Genomic DNA, 24,634 nt, shown 5'->3' with positions numbered 1-24,634 from the left:
TAGTTTGAGGCACCAGAGGGGATAACACAGTGGACAGAGCACACAGAAACTTTTACCTTTGTGGAGTACATCTTCTAGTAGAAAGAGGTAGATGTTAACCAAGTAATGAAAACATCGAAGCAGGTATGAGATGCTGTGGTCGAGGAACAGGGCAGGGAAGGGGAGTAGCAAGTGTGTGTATATGTGGTGAGGTGGGAGTTGCCCGGGAAGATTTCACTGGTGGTCTCTGAGCAAAGCCCTGAGGAATCCAGGCAACACTGAGACCCTGGGATGAGTGTACCTGGTGGCTGTGAACTAGCAAGGAGCCCATGTGTCATGCAAGGAGAAGAGGGGATGGTAGGAGACAGAGGCAGAGAGGTGACAGGAGGCCGATTATGTAGGTCCTTGCAGGTCTTTGCACTGATTTTGTTTTTTTTTACTCTCAGAGGGAATACCATTGGCAGGTTTTGATCTGAAGCTTGAGATGAAGTTAGGTTTTAAAGGGTCCCTGGCTCCTGGGCTGAAAATGTCCTTTGCGAATTAAGGATAGTAGCAGGGAGACTAACTATGGCAATAATCCACGCAAGAGTGGATGTTGGTTTGGACCAAGAATGTGGCAATGGGTACAGTTAGAAATAGATTCTGAAAATATATTTTATTAGTTAAAAAAATTTTTTTTCAATGTTTATTGATTTTTGAGAGACAGAGACAGAACATGAGCGGGAAGGGTTAGAGAGAGGGAGACACAGAATCTGAAGCAGGCTCCAGGCTCTGAGCTGTCAGCACAGAGCCCGACGCGGGGCTCGAACTCACGAACTGCAAGTTCATGACCTGAGCCGATGTCGGCCGCTCAACCGACTGAGCCACCCAGGCGCCCCAGAAAATATATTTTAAAATAGAGCCAGCAGGATTTTGTTGGTGCATTGGATGTAGAGTGAAGGAAGGAGTCAGGGATGACACCACGATTTTTGCCTTGAGCAGGTACAAGGTTGGGATTGCCTTTAAACGAGATGGGGAGAGTTGTGAGAGGGTCTGGTGTGATGGTGGTGGTGGTGATGACGGTGATGTGTGTGAGATGATGGTGGTGGTGGTGTGCGAGGTGGCGGGGTGTGATGTGGTGGTTGTGTGTGCGGTTGGGTGGGGAGAGTCAAGAGTTCTGGTTTTGACTTAGGTTTGAAACAACTATTCGACATTCAGGCAGGGGTGTGGAATTGAGCAGGCAGCTGGACATTTGAGTCTGAAGTTCAGGGGAGGTCTGGGGGTGGTTATAGAAGCATCTGCAGTTGGTATTTCAAGGTCATGGAACTAGATGAAATCGGATGGGGTGGTCCCCAGATTCATGGGGGCATTTCGACGTTGGGAAGTGGGAGAGAGGAGGAGGAGCCAGCAAAGGAGACTTGGGGTGTGGCTGACGAGGTAGGAGAAGATCCCACAGATCGTGGGGTCCCGGAAGTCAGTAAAGAAAGTACCGTAAGGAGAGAATGGTCAGTATGCCAAGTGCTGCAGAGAGGGTCCTATAAGATGATTGAATATCTATGATTGTGTGTATCGTTGGAAGTCACTGACATCACGACAGGCAATTTTGGTGGAAAGGTGGGGGTGAAAGCCTGGTTCATGAGATAATGGAGTGGGGGGTGGGGGCAGAGATCAGAAACTATACGTGTCGACAGCTCTTGCAAGGTATTTTTATTTTATTTTATATTTTTTGAGTATAGTTGACCCACAATGTTACGTTAGTTTCAGATATACAACTTAGTGATTTGACAGGTTTATACATTATGCTATGTTCCCCACAAGTGTAGCTACTGTCTTTCCCCTTACTTGGCTATGACGGTGTCATTGACTGTATTCCTTACGCTTTTGCTTTTCTCCCATGACTTATTCCATAACCGGAGGCCTGATCTCCCAATTTGCCCTTCTCCCATCTTGCCCAGTCCCCTACCACCTTCCCCGCTGGCAACCATCAGCTTGTTCTCTGTGTTTATAGTTCTGATTCTGCTTTTTATTTGTTTATTTGTTTATTTTTTAGATGGAATTTATGAGTAGAATCATATGGCGTTTGTCTTTCTCAGGCTGACTTATTTCACTTAGTGTGATACCTGCTAGGTCCATCCACGTTGTCTCAAATGGCACAGTGTCATCCTTTTTATAGCTGTGTAATATTCCATCGTGTGTGTATACTGCATTTTCCTTGTCTGTTAGCCTATTGATGCACACACAGAGGGCTTCCATGTCTTGGCCGTTGTTCATGATGCTGCGGTGAACATAGGGCTGCACATATCTTTTCGAGTTAGTGTTTTTGTTTTCCCTGGCTAAATACCCGATAGTGGAATTATTAGATCATACGGTATTTCTATTTTTAATTTTTTGGGGAACCTCCATACTGTTTTCCATGGTGTCTGCACCAATTTACATTCCCACCAACAGCACATGAGGGTTCCTTTTTCTTCACATCCTTGCCCACACTTGTTGATGCTTGTCCTTTTGAGTTTAGCCATTCTAACAGGTGTGAGGTGATATCTCTTTGTGATTTTGGTTTGCATTTCCCTGATGATTAGTGATATTGAGCATTGTTTCATGTGTCTGTTGGCCGTCTGTATGTCTTTGGAAAAATGCCTGTTCAGGTTTTCTGTCCATTTTTAATTGGATTATTTTTTTTTCTTTTTGGTGTTGAATTGTAGTTTTTTATATATTTGTGTTAACCCCGTATCGGATATATCATTTGCAGACATCTTCCCCCTTCAGTAGGTTGTCTTTCTGTTTTGTTGACAGTTTCCTTTGTTGTGCAAAAACATTTCATTTGACATAGTTCCAGTGGTTTGGTTTTGCTTTTGTTTCCCTTGCCTTTGGAGATGTATCTAGAAAAATGTTGCTTTGGCTGATGTTAGAGAAATAGCTGCCTGTGTTGGCTTCTAGGATTTTTATGGTTACAGGTCTCACATTGAGTTCTTTAATGCATATTGAGTTTATTTTTATGTATGGTGTAAAAAAGTGGTCTAGTTTCATTCTTTTATGTGTAGCTGTCCAGTTTCCCAGCACCATTTATTGAAAAGACTGTCTTTTCCACATTGTATATTCCTGCCTCCTTTGTCATAGATTAGTTGACCATATAAATGTGGGTTTATTTTTGGCATCTCTGTCCTGTTGTGTTGATCTATGTGTCTGTTTTTGGGCCACTACTGTACTGTTTAATTATTACAGCTTTGTAGTACCTCTTAAAATCTGGAATTGTGATAACTCCAGTTTTGTTCTTCTTTCTCAGGATTGCTTTGGCTATTTAGAGTCTTCTTTGGTTCCATACAGATTTCATTGTTATTTGTTATGGTTTTGCAGAAAATGTTTTTGGCATTTTAATAGAGATTGCATTGAATCTTTATTAAATTGCTTTGGGTAATACGGATATTTTGACAATATTAATTCTTCCAGTCCACGAGTATGGAATATCTCTCCATTTGTTTATGTCATTTTCAGTTTCTCTCATTAGTGTCTCACAGTTTTCAGTGTGAGAACCCTTTGTATACAGGTCTTTCTCTTTTTTCTCTTCTATGATTTTAGTGTAAAGAAATGGTACTGATTTCTGGTATTCATTTTGTGTCTTGCCGCTATACTGAATTCGTTTAGTACTTCTAGTAGTTTTTTGGTGGAATCTTTAGGATTTTCTGCGTATAGTATCACGTCATCTGTGAGTAGTGACAAGCTTAACTTCTGCTTTACCAATATGGATGCCCCTTGTGTCATTTTCTAGTGTGATTCCTGTGGCTGGGACTTCCAGGACTATGTTGAGAGAAGTGGTGAGAGTGGATATCCTTGTCTAGTTTCTGACCTTAGAGGGAAAACTCACAGTTTTTCACCATTGAGGATGATGTTAGCTGTGGGTTTTTCATATATGGTCTTTCTTATGTTTAGGTATGTTCCCTCCAATTCCATTTTGTTGAGAGTTTTTATCATGAATGTATGTTGAATCTTATCAGATACTTTTTCTGTATCTATTGTGGTGATCATATGATTTTTATTCTTTGTTTTGTTGATATGGTTCATCATGTGAATTGGCTTGTGAATATTGAATCGTCCTGGCATCCTAGGAATAAGTCCCATCTGATCGAGGTGAATGATCTTTTTAATGTATTGTTGTATGAGGCTTGCTAATATTTTGTTGAGGATTTTTGCATCTCTGTTCATCAGGAATATTGGCCTGTAGTTTTCTCTTTCTGTGGTGTGTTTGGTTTTGGTATCAGGGTAATGCTGGCCTCATAGAATGTATTTGGAAGCTTTCCTTCCTCTTCTATATTTTGGAATAATTGGAGGAGCATCGGTATTAATTGTTCTTTAAATGTCTGGTAGAATTCACTGGTCTTGTATTTTTATTTTTTGGTAGTTTTTTGGTTACCAATTCAATTTCATTACTTGTAATCGGTCTATTCCTTTCTTTTTTAAATTATCTTTTTTTTTTATTTGAGAGAGCGAGAGAGAGAGAGAGAGGATGTTAGTGAGGGAGAGGTAGAAGGAGAGAGAGACAGAGAATCTCAGGCAGGCTTCATGCTCTGTGTGGAGCCCAACATAGGGCTTGATCCCATGACTCTGGGATCATGACCTGAACCAAAATCAAGAGTTGGACACTCAACTGACTGAGCCACCCAGGCTCCCTAGTTTATTCAGATTTTCTATTTTTTCTTGGTACAGTTTTGGAAGATGTATGTTTCTAGGAGTTTATTTCTTCTAGGTTGTTCAATTTGGTGCCATATAATTTTCATAGTATTCTCTTATAACCCTTTGTATTGTGATGTGAGTTGTCACTTCTCTCGTTTCTCATTTATTTGAGTCCTTTCACCTTTTTTTCTTGATAAGTCTGGTTAAAAGTTTTTCAGTTTTATCTTTTCAAGAACCAGCTCTTGGTTTCATTGATTTTTTTCCTATTGTTATCTTAGTCTCTACATCATTTATTTCTGCTCTGATCTTTATTATATCCTTTCTAATACTCATTTTGGGCTTTGTTCTTTTTTTAGTTCCTTTAGGCATAAAGTTAGAGTTTTTTGTTTCTTGAGGTAGGCCTATATGGCTATATGTTTCTCTTTAAGGACTACTTTCTGTGTGTCCCATAGATTTTGGACTGTTGTGCTTTCGTTTTCATTTGTCTCCATGTATTTTTAAAATTTTTTCTTTGATTTCTTGACCCGTTGGTTGTTTAGTGGCATGTTGTTTAGTCTTCATGTGTTTGTGTTTTTTCCAGTTTTTTTCTTGTAGTTTGTTTCTAGTTTTATACCATTGTAGTTGGAAAAGATGCATGGTATGATTTCAGTCTTTTTAAATTTACTGAGGCTTGTGTTTATGACCTACTATCCTGGAGAATATTCCATGTGCACTTGAAAAGAATGTGTATTCTGTTATTTTGGATGAAGTATTCTGTGTATGTTATATCCATCTGCTCCAGTGTATCATTCAAATACATTCTTTCCTTACTGATTTTCTGTCTGGATGATCTATCCATTGATGTAAGTAAGGTGTTAAAGTCCTCTATTGTTGTATTACTGTTAATTTCTCTCCTTATGTCTGTTAATATTTGTTTTATCTATTTATGTGCTCCAGTGTTGGGTGCATAGATACTTACAATTGTTATATTCTCTTGCTGGATTGATCCTTTTATCATCATGTATGTAATGCCAGTGCTCTTTTTTATCTCTTTAACAGTGTTTGCTTTAAAGAAGTCTATTTTGAGGGTTGATGGGGGGTGGGAGGGAGGGGAGGGTGGGTGATGGATATTGAGGAGGGCACCTTTTGGGATGAGCACTGGGTGTTGTATGGAAACCAATTTGACAATAAATTTCATATATTAAAAAAAAAATAAAGAAGTCTATTTTGTCTGGTAGGAGTATTAGTACCCTGGCTTTTTTTTTTTTTTTTTTTAATTTTCTTCTTCTTTTGTTTCCATGTGCATGGTGAATGTTTTAGCACTCCTTTGCTTGTAGTCTGTGTGTGTCTTTAGATCTAAGGTGAGTCTCTTGTAGGTGATATACAGTGGGTCTTGTTTTTTTTGTTTTTTTATTTTTTATTTTTTAATTTTTATTCTTTAACGTTTATTTATTTTTGAGACAGAGAGAGACAAAGCATGAATGGGGGAGGGTCAGAGAGAGGGAGACACAGAATCTGAAACAGGCTCCAGGCTCTGAGCCGTCAGCACAGAGCCCGACGTGGGGCTCGAACTCACGGACCGCGAGATCATGACCTGAGCCGAAGTTGGCCGCTTAAGTGACTAAGCCACCCAGGCGCCCCTGTTTTTTTTTTTTTTTTTTAAACATTCTCTGTGTCTTGATTGGAGCATTTAGGCCATTTACATTTAAAGTAATTATTGATAGGTGTCTATTGCTATTTAAAAATTTTGTTTTCTGGCTGTTTTGTAGTTCTTTGTTCCTTTCTTTTGCTCTGTTTCCTCGAGATTTTGTTTGGCCTTCTCTCTCTTCATTTCTTGTGTATCTATCATAGGTTGAGTTTGTGGTTACCATGAAGTCCATTCATATATAGCATGCTAAGTAAAGAGCAGTTCATGTTAATTTGATGGTCATTAGGGGCGCCTGGGTGGCGCAGTCGATTAAGCGTCCGACTTCAGCTCAGGTCACGATCTCGCAGTCCGTGAGTTCGAGCCCTGCGTCGGGCTCTGGGCTGATGGCTCAGAGCCTGGAGCCTGCTTCCGATTCTGTGTCTCCTTCTCTCTCTGCCCCTCCCCTCTTCACGCTCTGTCTCTCTCTGTCTCAAAAATAATATGATGGTCATTTAAGTTCAAACACATTCTAGAAAAAAACAGAAACGGAAAATCTTTTTCCTTTTTCTTTTTCGCCTTCTCTTTTTACTCCCTTCTGCACATTTTCTGTATATGTTGTCATATTTTGCATCTTTTTCTTATGTCTAATTGGCCGTTTCTTTTCCACTTAAAGAAGTCCCTTTTACGTTCTTTGTGAGGCTGGTTTAGTGGTGATAAACTCCTTTAACTTTTGTTTGTCAGGAAAACTCTGTTTCTTTCCTTTAAATCTGAATGATAATCTTGTTAGGTAGAGTATTCTTGGTTGTGGGTTTTTTCCTTTCAGTGCTTTGAATATATCACGCCTTGCTCTTCTGGCCTGCAGAATTTCTGCTGAACAATCAGCTGATAGCCTTATGGGGTTTCCCTTTTAGGGAACTTTTTGTTTCTCTCTTGCTGCTTTTAGGATTCTCTCTTTTTTAACCTTTGACATTTTAATTATTATGTGCTATGTTGTGGACCTCCTCGGGTTCTTCTTGTTTGGAACTCTGCTTTTTGGACCCGGATGTCTATTTCCCTCTTTAGATTAGGGAAGTTTTCAGTTTTTACTTCTTCAAATAAGTTTTCAGAACCTTTCTGTTTCTTCTGAGACCCCTGTAATGTGAATGTCTGTTTGCTTGATGTTATCCAAAGATCTCTTAAGCTTTTCATTTTATTTTTCAAAAAAAAATTTTTTTTAACGTTTATTTATTTATTTATTTATTTATTTAAGAAAAAATTTTTTTTTCAACGTTTTTATTTATTTTTGGGACAGAGAGAGACAGAGCATGAACGGGGGAGGGGCAGAGAGAGAGGGAGACACAGAATCGGAAACAGGCTCCAGGCTCTGAGCCATCAGCCCAGAGCCCGACGCAGGGCTCGAACTCACGGACCGCGAGATCGTGACCTGGCTGAAGTCGGACGCTTAACCGACGGCGCCACCCAGGCGCCCCTAACGTTTATTTATTTTTGAGACAGAGAGAGACACAGCATGAACGGGGGAGGGGCAGAGAGAGAGGGAGACACAGAATCGGAAGCAGGCTCCAGGCTCTGAGCCATCAGCCCAGAGCCCGACGCGGGGCTCGAACTCGCGGACTGCGAGATCGTGACCTGAGCTGAAGTCGGACGCTCAACTGACTGAGCCACCCAGGCGCCCCTAAACTTTTCATTTTATAAAAATTGTATTCTCATTGATGTTCAGCTTGTCTGCCCTCCATTACCCTTTGAGATTGCTGATATGTTCTTCTGCATCCTCTAACGTACTGTTGATTCCTTCTAGTGTGGTTTTTATTAGGGTTGTTGTATTCTTTATGTCGGATTGGCTCTTTTTAATATTTTCTATCTCTTTCTTGAAGGTCTGACTGAGCTCTTCCAGTCTTTTCTCCAGCCCACTGAGGACCTTTACAATCATTGCTTTAAATTCGTTATCAGGCATACTGCTTAAATCTGTTGCATTTAATTCTTTTACTGAGGCTTTTTCTTTTCTTTTATTCTTTTAGAACATGTTCTTCTGTTTCTGCGTTTTGCTTAACTTTTTGTGTTTGTTCCTATGGATTAGGCAAAATGGTTATTTCTCCAAAAGTTGAAAGACTGGTCTTGTGTATGGAGACCCTATGCAGACTGGGTATGCTTGCTGACTTGTGCTGGCTGGAGCTGTGTCCATATGTGCTTAGTTACTCTTTTAACTTTAGCTGTACTCTTTCACTCCTTTAAACTGTGGCTTTTTAGGGACAACTGCGTGGTGCAGTCGGTTGAGCGTTTGACTCTTGTTCTTGGCTCAGGTCATGGTCTCACGGTTTGTGAGTTCGAGCCCTGCATTGGGCTCTGTGCTGACAGTGTGGAGCCTGCTTGGAATTCTCTCTCCCCCTCTTGCTGTCCTTCCCCGACTCGTATGCATGCTTGCTCTCTCTGTCTCTCTTTCTCCCCCAAATAAATTAATAAACTTAAAAATTTTAAACCATGGCTTTTTTTAAAAATTTTTAAATGATTATTTTTAAGAGAGAGAGAGAGAGAGGACACAGGCAGAGGAAGGGCAGAGAGAGAGGGGGAGACCCAGAATCCGAAGCAGGCTCCAGGCTCTGAGCTGTCAGCACAGAGCCCGACGTGGGGCTCGAACCCACGAACTGCAGGATCGAGACCTGAGCCAAAGTCAGATGCTTAACCGACTGAGCCACCCAGGTGCCCCAAAACCATGGCTTTTAAAAGAAAGATTAAAGAAAAAAGAATTTAAAGAAGAAAAAATAATAAAAGGAGAAAAGAAAAAAGAGAACAAGGATGAAACCAAAAAGAAAAACATAATAAAGAAAACAAGACAAATTTTAAAAAGTTAAAAAAGACCCAGTAAAAATTAAAACACACATAAAACACAGAACTGTAGCTTGTTTTCTTTGCCCCAGTAACCTAGGACGGCTGGTGTGGGCTTGTGGGTCCTGGGCTTGCTGAGGTCACAAAGTCCCTGTGATGACTGCTCCCACCAGTTACGCCATCCAGACCCTTCAGTTTCCGTGTTGGAATCTGCCTCTGAGGGTAGCCAGACCCTTCTAAGGTCTGGTGTTTTGACGTGGAGAGGGAGAGAGCATTCCCACACTTGGTCCACCCTTTCAAACCGCGGCTTTTCTTCTAGGGCTGGTGTGGGCTCGCAGACCCTGGGCTGGCAGAAGGCACAGGCTGTTGGGAGAATTGGACCTGCCTGTCGTGGTGCCTGACCCTGTTCCAGTCTAGGCTTTTTAGGTGGGGTGGGAGCATTAATGTGTCGTTCTCCGTTCTCCAGTCCCTCTGTCCTGGAGCTTTGCTGCAGCCCTTCTGCTGCTTGGCGGAGGTCTGGCGTTGCCTCTCTTATATGCTAGTTGCTCTGTTAAACTGTGGGGTTTTTTTCCTGGGCCCAAGGACAGAAGGATCTCCTGGTTTCTCAGTACTGTCCTTCCCCACTGCAGTGCACGGTGTGTCGGGGGTGGACATTCCCTTTGTTACCGTATCTCCGTCTCTAGCTGTTCTGTCTTTGGTTGTGTAGCTGCTCAGTCAGCCCTCAGTTCTTCAGGAGGAATTGTTCTATTAATAGGCGTAATTTGGTGTGTTCTGTGGAGGAGGTGAGTTTCAGAGTCTTCCTACGTCATCCTCTTGAATTGGAACTTGCAGGACTTTTTCTTTCTTTTTTTTTGTTGAGTTTTTAAAATTTTTTAACGTTTTATATTTGAGAGAGAGAGAGAGAGCGAGCGAGCACGAGCAGGGGAGGGGCAGAGAGACTGAGACGGAATCTGAAGTGGCCTCCAGGCCCCGAGCTGTCAGCACAGAGCCCAAGGAGGGGCTCGAACTCCCGAGCAGTAAGGTCGTGACCTGAGCCTAAGTCGGACGCTTAACTGGCTGAGCCACCTAGGTGCCCCTCTTTTTTTGGTTAAGTTTTTGTTTTAATTCCAGGATAGTTAACATACAGTGTAAGATTAGTTTCAGGTGTACAGTGAGTGATTCAACACTTCCACGACACCCTGTGCTCAGCACATGCGCTCTCCTTATTCCCCATCTCCTGTTTCACCCGTCCCCCACCCGCCTGCCCTCCGGGAACCATCAGTGTGTTCCCTAGCATTAAGAACCCGTTTCTTGGTTTGCCTCTACATCTCTTTTCTTTGCTTTTGCTTTGTTTCTTAAATTCCACGGATGAGTGAAATCACACGGTATTTGTCTTTTCTCGGGCTGACTTGCTTCGCTTAGTATAATACTTTCTGGCTCCATCCACATCATTGCCAAGGGACAAGGAGTGTTTCTTTTTTTTTTTTTTTTTTTTTTTTTAATTTTTTTTTTTTTTCCAACGTTTATTTATTTTTGGGACAGAGAGAGACAGAGCATGAACAGGGGAGGGGCAGAGAGAGAGGGAGACACAGAATCGGAAACAGGCTCCAGGCTCTGAGCCATCAGCCCAGAGCCCGACGCGGGGCTCGAACTCACGGACCGCGAGATCGTGACCTGGCTGGAGTCGGACGCTTAACCGACTGCGCCACCCAGGCGCCCCAAGGAGTGTTTCTTTAAGGGAGAGAAATGTGAGTGAGATAGTACATGGCGGAGGTGGGTTCAAGATAAGGTTTTTGTTTTTTCAGTGGGAGAAATAGCAGCATGTTTGTATCTAGGCAGTAATGATTGAGTAGAGACGGTGACGATGCCGGAAGAGCGGCCACTGCTGGGCTTCTGTGCTTGAGGAAGTCAGAGTGGAAGGGCTGTTCTTGGGAGGGTGGGCTGTTCATTCATAGTAACAGATTGCTGGGCAGAGTCCATGGACCATCTCCCTGTAAAAGAAGGAAGTTTTCCATGTGTGCAGAGTGGGGGAGAGGATCTGAGGGCCTGCTTCACTCAGGCCTTCTGTTTTTGGCACCATCTTTAGCCTCATGAAGAGGAGATCTATGAGAAATTAATTTTCAGAAAATTCCTAAGATAAATGAGTTTTAGTTTCTTCACTGCAGTTTTTCAGTCTTTGCCCTCATGCGTACTGGCAGTCTGTAAGGAAGCAGAATTTCCTGAATTTTTTTGACCACAGAACGATTTTTTCACTGGTAGATGGTCTTTCAAATAAATAGAACCCATTTCAGAAAGACTAACCTGGTTCATTTTTCCGTATCTAGTTTGCTGAGTTGGGCAGGGCTCTTGTTTGCAAGAGCGGAAAACCCAGTTTAAACTCATTTAAGCCACAAAGGGAAACTGACCGGCTTACATGACGGGGCCGAGCAGGGCTTTGAACCAGGCGCTCAGATAATGTCAGTGTGGCTCTTTCTGTCTCCAGCTCATGTTAGGCTTCGTTCCCTAGGTCGTTTCTGCCCTGTGGCAGGCAGCATGGCCCCTGGCATCCGCAGGCTGACGTCCTCCCCCCTTGGCCGCTTCAGTGGGAAGGGAAGCCACCTCTTCTGTTGTCTCTGGCACACAAGTCCTCCTGATGATCCTCATGGTCTGGGCTTGTCATGTCCAAACCTGAACCAGTCATGGTGGCCAGGAAGATGGGTTACTCTGCAGGCTTGGTTCACGGGGCCCATTCCTGTGTCTAGGGAAGGAGGAGGCCTGTGATTGACAGCCTCACCTTGACCATGTCCTATCCTTGTTAACTGTAGTTCGGCTGGTCTTTATCAGGTTAGATTATTTCTGATCTTTTGTTATGACTAACGATGTAAAATTGGCTGAGCTTTGAACGGGGGTTGGACTTACTGGGCATAATTCGTCCCAGTTGTAAAGACCTCACTGCAGTAAAGGGCACAAAAAGATCCTGCGTGGAAAGCTGGTCTGTTAATTGAAAGCTGTGCGTGGAGAGATGGGGATCTGGCAGGTGGGAGAGGGGTGATTCTTTGGAGGGGCCTGAGAGCAGCGGAGAGTATCGGGATCCTGACACTGGTTTGGGCGACCCGGGTGAGGCACCGTGGTCGTCGCTATGTGAAGTCTGCAGCAGAGGGCTGCTCAGGCCACGGGCTGGGGCTCGTTGGCCTGGGATTGTTGTTGATCTTGGGGTGAGCGAGCTTCCGTGTGCTTCCTGGCTGTCTAAAGGGAGGGCGGTAACACCACCAGAAGCACGAGTTGTGAGTGGTCAGTGAGGTGACCGGTGAAGCACTTGTTTCATGCCTGGACGTGGTAGAAGTAGCAGCCGCACTGTCAGTAAATGTACTCGAGTGTGCATTCCTTTTTCTTTCCAGGTGATTTTTCTCCCCCCTTAATCATCGAATTTTAACATAGTTACAGATTTCCTTACAGCAGTAAGAGTTGTGTGGATATGCTGTATGGCTGGTCCAGGTTTCCCCAGTGGTAACGTCTTGCAAAACTGTAAGTGTCACACCCGGGATACGGACATTGATATGGTCAGGATGGAGGACGTTTCCGTCTCCCCAAGGACCTCTCCTGTTGACCGTGGCTAGTGGCCTTCCCTTCTCTCCTGCCCCATCCTCTCCTCAATCCCTGGTGACCTCTGTTGTGTTCCCCATTTCTGTAATTTTGTTATTTCAGGCTCAAGGATGTTATGAACATGTAACCATAGAGCCCGTAAGCTTTCGGGAGCGGCTGTATTCACGGCAGCATGATTCCCTGGAGATTCGTCCTGCCTGTTGTATGTATCAGTGGTACTTTTCCTTTTTTTTTTTTTTTTTTTAAATCGCTGAGTAGTATTCCCTGGTGCAGCCGTACTGCGGTTTAGGGCCATGTGGGTGTCTGCAGGTTTTGACAAAGCAGATGCTGTAAGCATTTGGGTTTAGGTTTTTGTGGAAATGTAAGTCTTTATTTCTCTCGGATAAACCCTCAGAAGTAACATGGGAGTTCCATGGTTAGTTTTTTAAGAAGATGCTGAGCTGTTTTCCAGAGTGACTGTGCCATTTTATATCCCCCCTAGGATTGTAGGAGTGGTCCAGTTTCTCCGCATCCTTGTCAGGGTTTAGTGCTGTCACTTTTTTTTTTTTTTATTTTAACCATTCTGATAGGTGTGTAGTGATACCTTATTGTGGTTGGAGTTTGTTTCTCTGGCGGCTAGTAATGCTGTGTGCTACTTGCCTTCTTTATATCCTCTCTGGTGAAACGTCTTTGTCTTTCATCCATTTTCTAATTGGATTTTTTAAAACTGTGTTTTGAATTCTAGATATCAGTCCTTTGTCAGATAAGTGGTGGTTTGCAAAAATTTTATCCCACTCTGTAGCTTGACTTTTTCTTTAACATTTTTTTTGATGTTTATTTATTTTCACAGAGAGAGAGAGGGAGAGGGAAGGAGAGAGAGAGAGAGAGAGAGAGAGGGAGAATGGGTGGGGGAGGGGTTTATAAGCCTGATGTGGGACTCGAACTCATGAACCATAAGGTCAGGACCGGAGCCAAAGTCAGACGCTTAACTGACTGAGCCACCCAGGCGCCCCTGTAGCTTGACTTTTATCCTCTCTTAAACGGGTCTTTTGCAGAGCAAAGGTTTGAAATTTTGATGGTGTCTGGATTGATTAATTTTTCTTTTTATGGATCATGCTTTTGGTATCCGGCCCAAGAATTCCTCACCTAGCTCTAGGTCTAGAAGATTTTCTCTTACAGTTTTTCCTAAAAGTTTATGGTTTTACATTTTACATTTAAGTTCATGATACATTTTGCATTAATTTTTGTATAAGGTGTGAAACTTAGATTGGGGTTCAGTTTTTGTCTGTAAATGTCCCATTGCTCCAGCACTAATGGAAAGGTTATCTTTCTTTTACTGAATTGCTTTTGTACTTTTGTGAAAAGTTGCTTGAGCATATTTGTGTGGGTCTCTTTCCGGTTCTCTGTTCTGTTCTGTTGATTCATACTTCTGCTCACCCACCAACACCGCACAGTCTTGATTATTCTAGCTGTATAATAAGTCTTCAAATCGGGTGGCTCAATTCCTCCCACTCTTCTTTTTTCACAATTGTTTCAGATATGTTACTTCTTTTTAAATGATTCCACATAAATTTTACAACAGTCTTATCTATGTCTACAAAACATCTTGCTTGGATTGTGATAGGAATATAACTATAAACTTGTACATCAGTTTGGTCTTGACTGACTGTGGTGGGGTGGGGGTTCCTTACTGTTTGGTCAGCTGGTTGGCAAGTCCAGGGTTCCTACATGCTCTCCTCTGGTTCTGCCCTGGGGGGGTGGGGTGGGGTGCCTCGTTACAGCCTCGTAAGAGTAGAAGTTAGGAGGTGGGACTGTAGTTTTGTGTTTTGTGGGGTTTTGTTTTGTTTTATGGGGTAGAGTGGTTGTCTAAAAGTTTTGTCTTGCTAGACTGTCCCTTTTCTGGTTCTTTGAAAAGACAACAGGTTTTTTTTGGGGGGTGCTTTTGTTGTCTGTATCTGTTGGCAATTCTGGGTTACTGGCTTCTTCAGCTCCAAGTCTGGGATAGAGGAGGCGAAAGAAACCCCAAGTAACTCACCATTGTGTTGTTCCTCGGGTTCCAGGGTCCCCGGTCAGTCTGCCTTCTCTCCACCTCTCAGAGTCTTCTGGTGTTTATTTTATTTATAATGCCCATAGTTTTCATTGTACTTAGTAGGATGGATAAGGAAGAGGACATCTGTTCTATCTTCCTGAAAGCCGTGTCCACATTTTCTTGTCTTAATGATAAAAATTTTGAACATTCAGGAAAGTCGAATAGGATAATGAACACCAATATATGTGTCTTAGATTGAAGACATGTAAGGTTTTCCTGTATGTCTTAACCTATTTTTATTGTTTTAAAGTAAATTATAGACATATTTAACGTCCACATATTCGATATTAATCTCTAAAAAGATTTTTAAAAAACTTTGTTTTGAGAGAGAAAGAGCGAGCATGTGCGAGTCGGGAGGGGTGGAGAGAGAGGGGGACAGAAAATTCCAAGCAGGCTCCACACTGTCAGCAGGGAGTCTGACGTGGGGCTCGATCCCATGAATTGAACTATGAGATCATGACCTGAGCTGAGATCCCAGACGCTTGACTGACTGAGCCATGCAGGTGCTCCATAAAAAGATTTTTTAAAAATAATAAGTAAAAAGTAAAATCATGTTTACGATGTCAGAAATAAGATTTTTAAACATGAGGACAATACTTTATATCAATACTTTGTATCTAATGATTTACAGTAATATCCTAATATTATCTAACACCCACTTCATATTCTGATGTCCGCATTTGTCCCCAAAATATCTTACAGCTGGTTGGACAAAGTGACATAGAGTCAAGAGCATGAATTGCATGTAGTTGTTCTGCTTCTAATGCATTCACTGTGAATAGTCTCTCTTCTGTTTTTTTTCTCTGAGACTGATTTGTTGAAGAAATAGTTCCAGTTGAACCTTGGGATGTCCCATTATCAGTAGGATTTGTCTCATTGTTTCCTTGTATTTTTTTATCTTTTGCATTTTCTGTAAACTTGAAATTAAATCTGAACTATTAGATTCAAGATCAGCAAGAATATTTCGTAGATGATACATGTGAAATAGATTTGTGAGGGACTCATATGCCTTTGTCGTTTATAACTTTTTTATGTAATAGAGAAGATGCCTTCTGCCTCCTGTGATTCTCTCCTGGATGACATAGAAGATATTGTGTCACAGGAAGATTTAAAGCCACAAGATAGGCATTTTTCACGGAAGCATGTTGTTCCAAAGGTGCGAAAGCGAAACACCCAAAAATATTTGCAAGATGAAAACAGCCCACCGAGCAATAGGTAAGCTCTTGTTTTGAGATTATATTCAGTATCCTACCAAGGAAGAAACTGGTGCTACTGATACATACTGGTATATATCAGTGTGTGTGTGTGTGTATATGTGTGTGTATATATATAGATAGATAGATATATTGGTGCTGTTTCTAAAAATCTTTTGGACAGGAGATATTTTATTTGGTTTTAAATTTAGCAAAGAAATTGGTTAAAAAAAAAAAGATGTCAGATGGCATGTTTCTTGAAGACTGGGTCAAGGACAGTATTTGGCATAAATATGGGAAATGCTGCCCCTGCCCCATATCTGCGTCCGCCACCCCAGGATCTCTTTGATATCTCTGTAGTTGGTATGCAATTTTGTGTTACTTCCAAGTGAGGCATTTTACTGCATTTTGAAATTCTTATGAGACAGTGGTGGTTTGGGTATTTGATTTTTCTTAGCAAATTTACAAATACTTCTGGATCAGCTAAAGGCATTGGCACAAAAAAATTATTGTGTCATTTATCATATTAGGTCTGTTGTAGTTCTGTGAAATTGTAATACAGCCTAGCCAGAAAGGATTATTCAGTTGTATAATTTTAACATGCTTATATTTGTTTAGATAGTAAAGTGTTGAAAGTTTTAATGCATTCGATGGTTTTATTTGTAACACTTTTTAAAGTCTGTGAATTTAAACTTCTCGTATTTTAATGACTGAAGTTTATTGAATTTGCTCTAAATATGTCTTTAAGGTAACTTCTATTTAAATTTAAATTATTAGTGCAATCTGAGTTGAACGACTATTTTTCCCTTTCTAAAAATATTACATTTTTATAACTATTTTTACATATGGAGTACTTTTAATTATGCTGTAGGGTGATGGTTTTTCTGTTTTGATTCAGTTATTTGTATCTGTAAGTTATAAAGATTATAATTGTTATATAGGAGTCAGTGAATGGGTGATGTCCTTAGTTTTTCTTTATTTGCTTCTCTTGCTAGAACCGTTTTGTTTGCTATTGTTATTTGTATTTACCTCTTTAGGAGTTTAACTTAGTGATAGTACTTTAGTACTGAATTTAAAATGCAGAGAAAAGGGAAATGTTTATATGGAGAGAGTCGTAACTTAGGTTTCTGTGGTTATTTTACCTTGATTTTAGACTTTTGGTGTAACAGTTGATTATGGATTAAGTTGGTGCGTTTCATGAATAGATTGCATATGGGTTGCCGTGAGCGTATTTTTGCATAATATGCCCAAAAATCGAGTGATTTTGTTCTAAAAAAAATTCCTAAATGAGACTTACTTTTTTTTTTTTTATTGATTGTTTAATAGCACTATTCCAGGCATACAGAAAATTTGGATGCGAACATGGGGTTGTTCTCATAATAATTCGGATGGAGAATATATGGCTGGACAACTAGCTGCTTATGGATATGAAATTACAGGTAATGGGATCTGTAGTGTATTTTATTGGTTAGGTTTTTCAGGGCTGAATTCTTTAGAGATATATATATATTTTAGCTTCAGCAGTTAAAGTATATTTTAGCATGACAATGATTTTTTTTTTTTTTTTTCAACGTTTATTTATTTTTGGGACAGAGAGAGACAGAGCATGAACGGGGGAGGGGCAGAGAGAGAGGGAGACACAGAATTGGAAACAGGCTCCAGGCTCTGAGCCATCAGCCCAGAGCCCGACGCGGGGCTCGAACTCACGGACCGCGAGATCGTGACCTGGCTGAAGTCGGACGCTTAACCGACTGTGCCACCCAGGCGCCCCAGCATGACAATGATTTTAAGGCAAAACAAAATGGTAACTCTTATATGTTGTCTAGATAACTATAGATACATTATTATACAAATACTTTAAAAAAACTACTTTGAAATAAATTTAGACTTACAGAAAAGTAGTAATATGACAGTTTGCATATGTCCTTTACCCAGTTTCGTCTAGTACTGACATCTTACATAATTAAGCTAGAATTAATAAACTAGGAGGTTAACATTAGTGCAGTACTGTTACCTAAACTGCACATCTTGTTTGATTTCTGCCGGTTTCCCCACTGACGTTCTTCTGTTCCAGGATCCGGTCTAGCATCTCACTTTACATTTATTTGTAATGGCTCCTTAGTCTCCGCCAGTTGATAGTTCCTCTCTTGTTCCTTGTCTTTTATGTCTATGGACTGCTGAGGAAAGCTGATTAACAGTTATCGGTTGTTTTGTAGAATGTCCCTCAACTTGGGTTTGTTGGGTGTCTTCTCCTGATCAGAATCCGGTTATGTATGCATTCTTGGCAAGAAGAGCACATTGAGTTCTCAGTGCATCATATCCGGGAGTCGATAATGAGTTGATATGTCTTATAACCAGAGGGCCACGTCTGCTAGACTTCTCCACAGTCAAGTTACCGTTTTTTTCATTGTAATTAATAGATCTCCTGTTTCCCCTCAACATTTCTCTGCTAGTTTCAGTGTCTGAAAATTTGTGTCCATGGATCGTGTCTGCAGCAGTCATTACTGTTTGTTAAATGGTGATTCACTGTTTCTTCCTTTCTTACGCTTATTAATTGGAATTCTCCTGTAAGGACGACCTTTTCTCCCTGGTTTTATTTACATATATTGGCATGGACTTACATGCTTGTTTGTCGTTCCTGTGGGTTGTAGTCCAATACTGTTGTTATTTTGCCGCTCGTCTGTTCCAGTTTGGCCGTAGGACCTTGTCAAGATGGCTCCTGTGTTTTCTCAACAAGCCCCCGTTCTTTCTATTGTCTGCCGCCACAAGATGTGCTCGTCTCATATTTTCCCTTCCCCAGCCTTGGAAGCAACAATTTTTCCAGGGAGTCCTGATCCCTTTCGGTAAAAGAATGGTGTTTTGAGCCAGACGAGCTTTGTGGGCAGTAGGTGAGCTCATTGCCACTGTGAAGTGTCCATGTGTCTAGGAGCTGTCAGTGGACGGAGCTAGGAAGTATGTGTATGTGGAAACCGGCACATGTCATGTCCACATTACTGTGTCTGTCAGCATGTATATTGAATGTGGCCATGATTTGATATTTTGTGACAGGCACTGGCCTGGTGCCTTATGTATGTCACCTTGCTTAGCCTTTGGGAGATGTGGAAGTTTTGGCATCCTGACTTGACTATGCAGACGAGAATGGAGAGGTTGTATCCTGCCTTAAATCCCACGGACAGTGAAGTCTCTTGTCACCCCAGAACACTGCTCTTGACCACTGTTGCCTATGCCTGTGTGATTGGCAAAGTCTTAGCCTCAAGATGGCCTGTGAGGATATGGGAAGATTGGAAACTTCTTTCCTAGTGGTGTTTCCTTCAGCAACTCAATGATCCTTATGTCTTAACTCTGAGTTTTTGATAACTTGTCCTTTAGACCGCAGAAGCAGCCTTAATAATTTTGTTCTTTAGATAAAAGTACTCAAAATGTGTTTTTAGAATGATTTCCCAAAAAAATAAAAGGATTATCCTTCTGGATTCATTAGTAATTTTTAGTATAAGTTAGCATGGGTTTGCCTTGATACATTCTGATGGTGCAGAATATTAAGACAATAGTCTGTAAGATAATTTCCTAAAACATTAACAAAAAAATGAGCTTGACTTCTCCTAGGTAGTGTTAAATATCTAACACATTGTAATTTTAATTTTAGTCCATTAGAATTTTGTATTTGATCTTATTACAGTACTGTTCTAAGTGATAAAAAGTAAAATAGTCCTGATGCATTTACACAAGAATACCAAGTTTTGCTATGTATATCCAGCTTTAGCCTTTTTTTAATTTTTTGCTTTAAAGAGAGAGTGCATGTGAGAGGGAAAAAGGGTAGAGGGAGAGAGAAAATCTTTTTTTTTTCTTTTTTTCTTTTGAGGGAGAGAGAAAATCTTAAGCAGGCTCTATGCTCAGCATGGGGCCTGACATGGGGCTCGATCCCAGGACCTGGGATCATACTTGAGCTGAAATCGAGAGTTGGATGCTCAACCCACTGAGCCACCGAGGTGCCCCCAATTTTAACTTCTTATTTGGGAAATAGTAAAAAGGGAGAATAAATTGAAATTTGTTTCTCTTATTAATGTGGTGTACTACTTTTATATAGTTTCATTACTTGTATGTATTTGTACTAACTTTATGTACTGTTGATTGTCCCCACTTTAGAAATTTATAGTCTGTGTTTAATTCTAGTCTGGCTTGCCTGTAGTGGACTATAGAGTCCCTTTTCTCACTGGTCAGGTGCTGTAGGCCCAGAAAGTATGAACGATAGTAGGTGCTGTAAAACATTTAGAAAGGAAATCTCTGGGGTGCCTGGGTGGCTCAGTCAGTTAGGTGTCTGACTTCGGCTCAGGTCATGATCTCGCATTTGGTGAGTTCGAGCCCCATGTCGGGCTCCGTGCTGACAGCTCAGAGCCTGGAGCCTGCTTCAGATTCTGTGTCTCCCTCTCTCTGCCCCTCCCTCTCTCATGCTCTGTCTCTCTCAAAAATGAATGAACATTAAAAAAAAATTTTTTTTTGAAAGAAATCTCTACAGATTTTATACTTATATTAAATATATGAGATGAATGATGGGTGGATTGTTTGTGCTAGCCGTCGTCTTTCATTATTGTGGAATAGTGGGAGTTTATATAAATTATTATTGCTAAATAATTGTAAATGTTTTATTAATCAAATATAGACCTAAAATGTTTAACTGTATAATTGATGCAAAATAGGCATAAGATATAGACTATGTAAAATGAACACCGAGATTACTGAAAACAGTATACAATAAATTCGAAATTAGCTCTCAGTTACCGGTAGTAGATATTTTTACTATTTGGAGACAAAAGAGATTATGTGGGTATATACTTGAAATTGCTTTTAACTGTGTGAATCCAGGAATATAATTATTCTATAGTAAAATCTCAAAGAGGCTTACTTAGAGCAGTTAACTCTTGTTCATTGCTTCTTTCAGACCCTTTTTATTTTGAGAGAAAAGGTGGTTCATAACTTACAAAATAGTGCCTGCTAGTTTTTCATTTCAAAGAATGAAGCCTCCTGAGGAGAATTGATGTCATTCCCTAAAATTCAGAACAGTTGGTTGCATCGTGGGTACATGGATGCATGTATACAGTTAGCGTCATGGAAAACGGTGAAACTGTCCCTATAGACACCATGGCTTTTAAAAGAAATGTGATTTGAATGCATACATTCCACGAGTGTTGTTTCTTCAAGTAAGCAGTTTCTGTAGACTGAACTTTTTTCCCCCAGTAAGGCTGCCTTTAGTTAATGTTCTTGGATTATTTCTTTGGAGATGTTGGGAAAGTATTTTCAGTGTCCTCATTCGTGGCAGATCTTCATTATCTTCAGAGTGCATTTGAGGTTAGAATGGTCACAGGTCATTTGAAGCCACTAAGTAATAAATAAAGTATGTGATATGATGTTGAGCCATGCTGTTTTAGTTAAAAGTAAGGCATTTTTTATCTTAATTGATTCTGAAAACTGTTACAGAAGAGTTTTCAAAAATGTTTATAGCAGCGATATGTACGCTTTTTGGATCGCTTCAGACTCTCACAACTATAATTTCATCAAAGAATTCATAACCAGTTGCTTATGAATTCCAGTAGTGGAATAAAGGCATGGTCTCCCAAGGTGATGACTTTAGGGACAGCTCTCATTTAGGTAGAGCTGTATTAGAGATATTTTAGATAGAGCTACATTGGAGGGAGAGAGAGATGCTGGAGAGAGACGTTGTTTACTTTGTAGCTCTGCTTACTGTGAATGAAAGTAGCATGTGCTTTTTGGTTTAGTGGAAAAAAAGTCCATTGCAAGGCCCTCGACTGAAGTTTTAGTTCATAGACAGATGAGAATAATGTGAGTTGTATGTACGGAATATTTGTGATAAGCCTATATAGTTCAGAATAGAGCGTTTAGCTTGGGTGCCCCCAGTTTCAGAGAAATCATTTTTATTTCATTTCACTTTTTTGAGAACAGTGCGTGTGCGTCGTGTGTGTATGAATGTGGGAGTGGGAGAGAGACTCTTAAGTAGGCTCTGTGCCCAGTGTGGAGCCAGACACAGGGCTCAATCTCGTGACAGTGAGATCATGACCTGAGCCAAAGTCAAGCATTGGACACTTAACCAACTGAGCCACCCCGGTACTCCAGAGAAATGATTTTTAAATTAGGTTTTACAGTTCTTGATAGTTCCTTTGTATATTTGTATACCATTTATTCATTCAGCAAGTGTTGTCTGAACATGCTGTGTGTTAGAGGCTGTGGTGCTAGGACATATGAAGATGTGAAAAAATGAAGTATACGTGGATTCCAGCAGGTGAGAAATTTATTGTTTTTTGGCAAAGGAAACGCCTTCATATCGTGTGTTACATCTTAGAAGCTGTTTTAGTAAATGGTCAAGCTGTTAATGTATCTTTTCATAACACAGGGATGTAGGACCTGCTTTATTAAAAGAACTTTTACAATTTATATTTTAGAAATGCTTTGTGATAATGTCAGGTCGGAATAACATTTATTCATTTCTTATCAGGCTAAGTGTACTCTTTCATCCTCGTCACCTATTTCACCTATCCTGCCACCCACTTCCCTTCTGGTGACCATCAGTTTGTTCTTTATAGTTGCGTCTGTTTCGTGGTTTGTCTCTTTCTTCCTTTTTTTCTTCTCTCTTCTGTTTTGTTTCTTGAATTCCACATATGAGTGAGATCATATGGTGTCTGTCTTTTTCTGATTTATTTCGCTTAGCATTATGCTCTCTGGCTCTATCCATGTTGCTGTAAATGGCAAGATTTCGTTCTTTTGTATGGCTGAATAATACTCCACTGTAGGTATGCACCACCTCTTCTTTATCCATTCATCATTTGATGGACACTTGGGCTGCTTCCATAGTTTGGCTTGTGTCAATAATGCTACAATAGATGTAGGGGTACATGTATCCCTTTGAATTAGTGTTTGCATATTTTCTGGGTACATACCCAGGAGTGTGATTATTGGATCATAGGGTAGTTCTGTTTTTAGGTTTTTGAGGAACCTCCACATTCTTTTCCAGAGTGGCTGCACCAGTTTGCATGCCAACCAATGGTGCAGGAAGGTTCCTTTTTCTTTCCATCCTCGCCAACACTGGTTGTTTCTTGTGTTTTTGATTTTAGCCATTGTGATGGGTGTGAGGTGATAGCTTATGTCATTTTGAGGTGCATTTCCCTGATGATAAGTGATGTTGAGCATCTTTTCATCTTGACAGTCTGTATGTTATCTTTGGAGTAATGTCTAATCATATCTTCTGCCCATTTTTTAATTGGATTATTTGTTTTTTGGGTATTGAGTTCTATCAGTTCTTTATGTATTTTGGATACGAACCTTTTATTGGAAATATCATTTGCAAATATCTTATTCCATTCTGTAGGCTGCCTTTCAGTTTGCTGATTGTTTCATTTGCTATGGAAAGGGTTTTTTATTTTGATGTAGTCCCTTGTTTATTTTTGCTTTTATTTCCCTTGCTTCAGGACATCTATCTAGAAAAATGGTGCTATGGCTGATGTCAAAGAAATGACTGCCTGTACTCTCTTCAAGGATTTTTATGGTTTCAGGTCTCACATCTAGGTCTTTCATCTGTTTTGAGTTTACTTTTGTGGATGGTGAAAGAAAGTGGTCCAGCTTCATTCTTCAGTGTGCTGCTGTCCAGTTTTCCCAGCACCATTTGTTAATGAGACTGTGTTTTTCCCACTGGATATTTATTCTTCTTTTGTTGAAGATTAGTGGACCATATAATTGTGGGTTTAATTTCTGGGTTTTCTGTTCTGTTCCATTGGTTTATTTGTGTATATTTATGCCAGTATTCTACTGTTTTAATTACTACTGCTTTGTCATATAACTTGAAACCTGGAATTTTAATACCTCCAGTTTCATATTTATTTTCCAAGGTCTCTTTGGCTTTTGGGGGTCTTTTGTGGTTCCACACAAATTATAGGATTGATTCTAGTTCTGTGAAAAATGCTACTGGTATTTTGATAGGGATTGCATTAAAGCTGTAGATTGCTTTGGCTGTAGCCAAATCTGTAGATTGGTTTGGACATTTTAACATTTGTTTCTCCAACCCATGAGCATGGAATGTCTTTCCATTTCTTTACGTTGTCTTGAATTTTTTTCATCCGTGTTTTATAGTTTTCAGAGTACAGATTTTTTTTTTTGCCTCTTTGGTTAAGTTTACTTGTACATACATTATTGTTTTTGATGCAGTTGAAGTGGGATTTTTTAAACTTTGACTGTCTGCTGCTTCATTATTAGTGTGTAGAAATGCAACAGAGTTCTCTACGTTGGCTTTGTATCCTGTGACTTCATTGAATTCATTCATCAGTTCTGGTAGTTTTTTGGTGGAGTCTTCTGGGTTTTCTCTATAGAGTATCATGTCCTCTGCAAATAGAGTTTTACTTCTTCCTTACCAATTTGCATGCTTTTTATTTCTTTGTGTTGTCGGAGTGCTGTGGCTAGGACTTCCAGTACTATGTTGAGTAAGAGTGCTCAGCGAGCACATTCTTGTTTTATTCCTGATCTCAGGGGAAAAGCTCTCAGTTTTTCAACATTGAGTATGATGTTGGCTGTGGGTTTGTCATATATGGACTTTATTATATTGACGTATGTTCTTTCTAGACCTCCCTGAGAGAGGGTTTTTATCATGAATGGATGTCGCACTTTGTCGAATGCTTTTTCTGCATCTATTGAAATGATCACATGATTTTTATACTTCCTTTTATTGATGTGACATATCATGTTGATTGTCGATTGTTTTCT

At 40.5% G+C, this 24,634-nt stretch overlaps 1 protein-coding gene across 8 annotated transcripts in view; it reads left to right on the top strand.

The window, feature by feature from the left end:
• CDKAL1 (CDK5 regulatory subunit associated protein 1 like 1) overlaps positions 1–24,634 on the top strand; it is a 715,645-nt gene that overhangs the window by 4,613 nt on the left and 686,398 nt on the right. For 7 of the 8 annotated variants that reach the window (XM_045497247.1, XM_045497246.1, XM_045497240.1 and 4 more), the window contains 2 exons: positions 15,722–15,896; positions 17,201–17,313. In XM_045497247.1, the coding sequence (XP_045353203.1) occupies positions 15,727–15,896; positions 17,201–17,313 (283 nt within the window). In that variant the 5' untranslated portion in view covers positions 15,722–15,726. Of the gene's footprint in view, positions 1–12,714; positions 12,816–15,721; positions 15,897–17,200; positions 17,314–24,634 lie in introns of those variants that run through there. The other variant, XM_045497241.1, reaches the window with a different exon arrangement.

The sequence above is a fragment of the Leopardus geoffroyi genome, chromosome B2 (genome assembly GCF_018350155.1).
Source record: "Leopardus geoffroyi isolate Oge1 chromosome B2, O.geoffroyi_Oge1_pat1.0, whole genome shotgun sequence".
Classification (NCBI taxonomy): domain Eukaryota; kingdom Metazoa; phylum Chordata; class Mammalia; order Carnivora; family Felidae; genus Leopardus; species Leopardus geoffroyi.
Note: the sequence above shows the minus strand (reverse complement) of the source record. Positions and strands in the feature narration are given on the sequence as shown.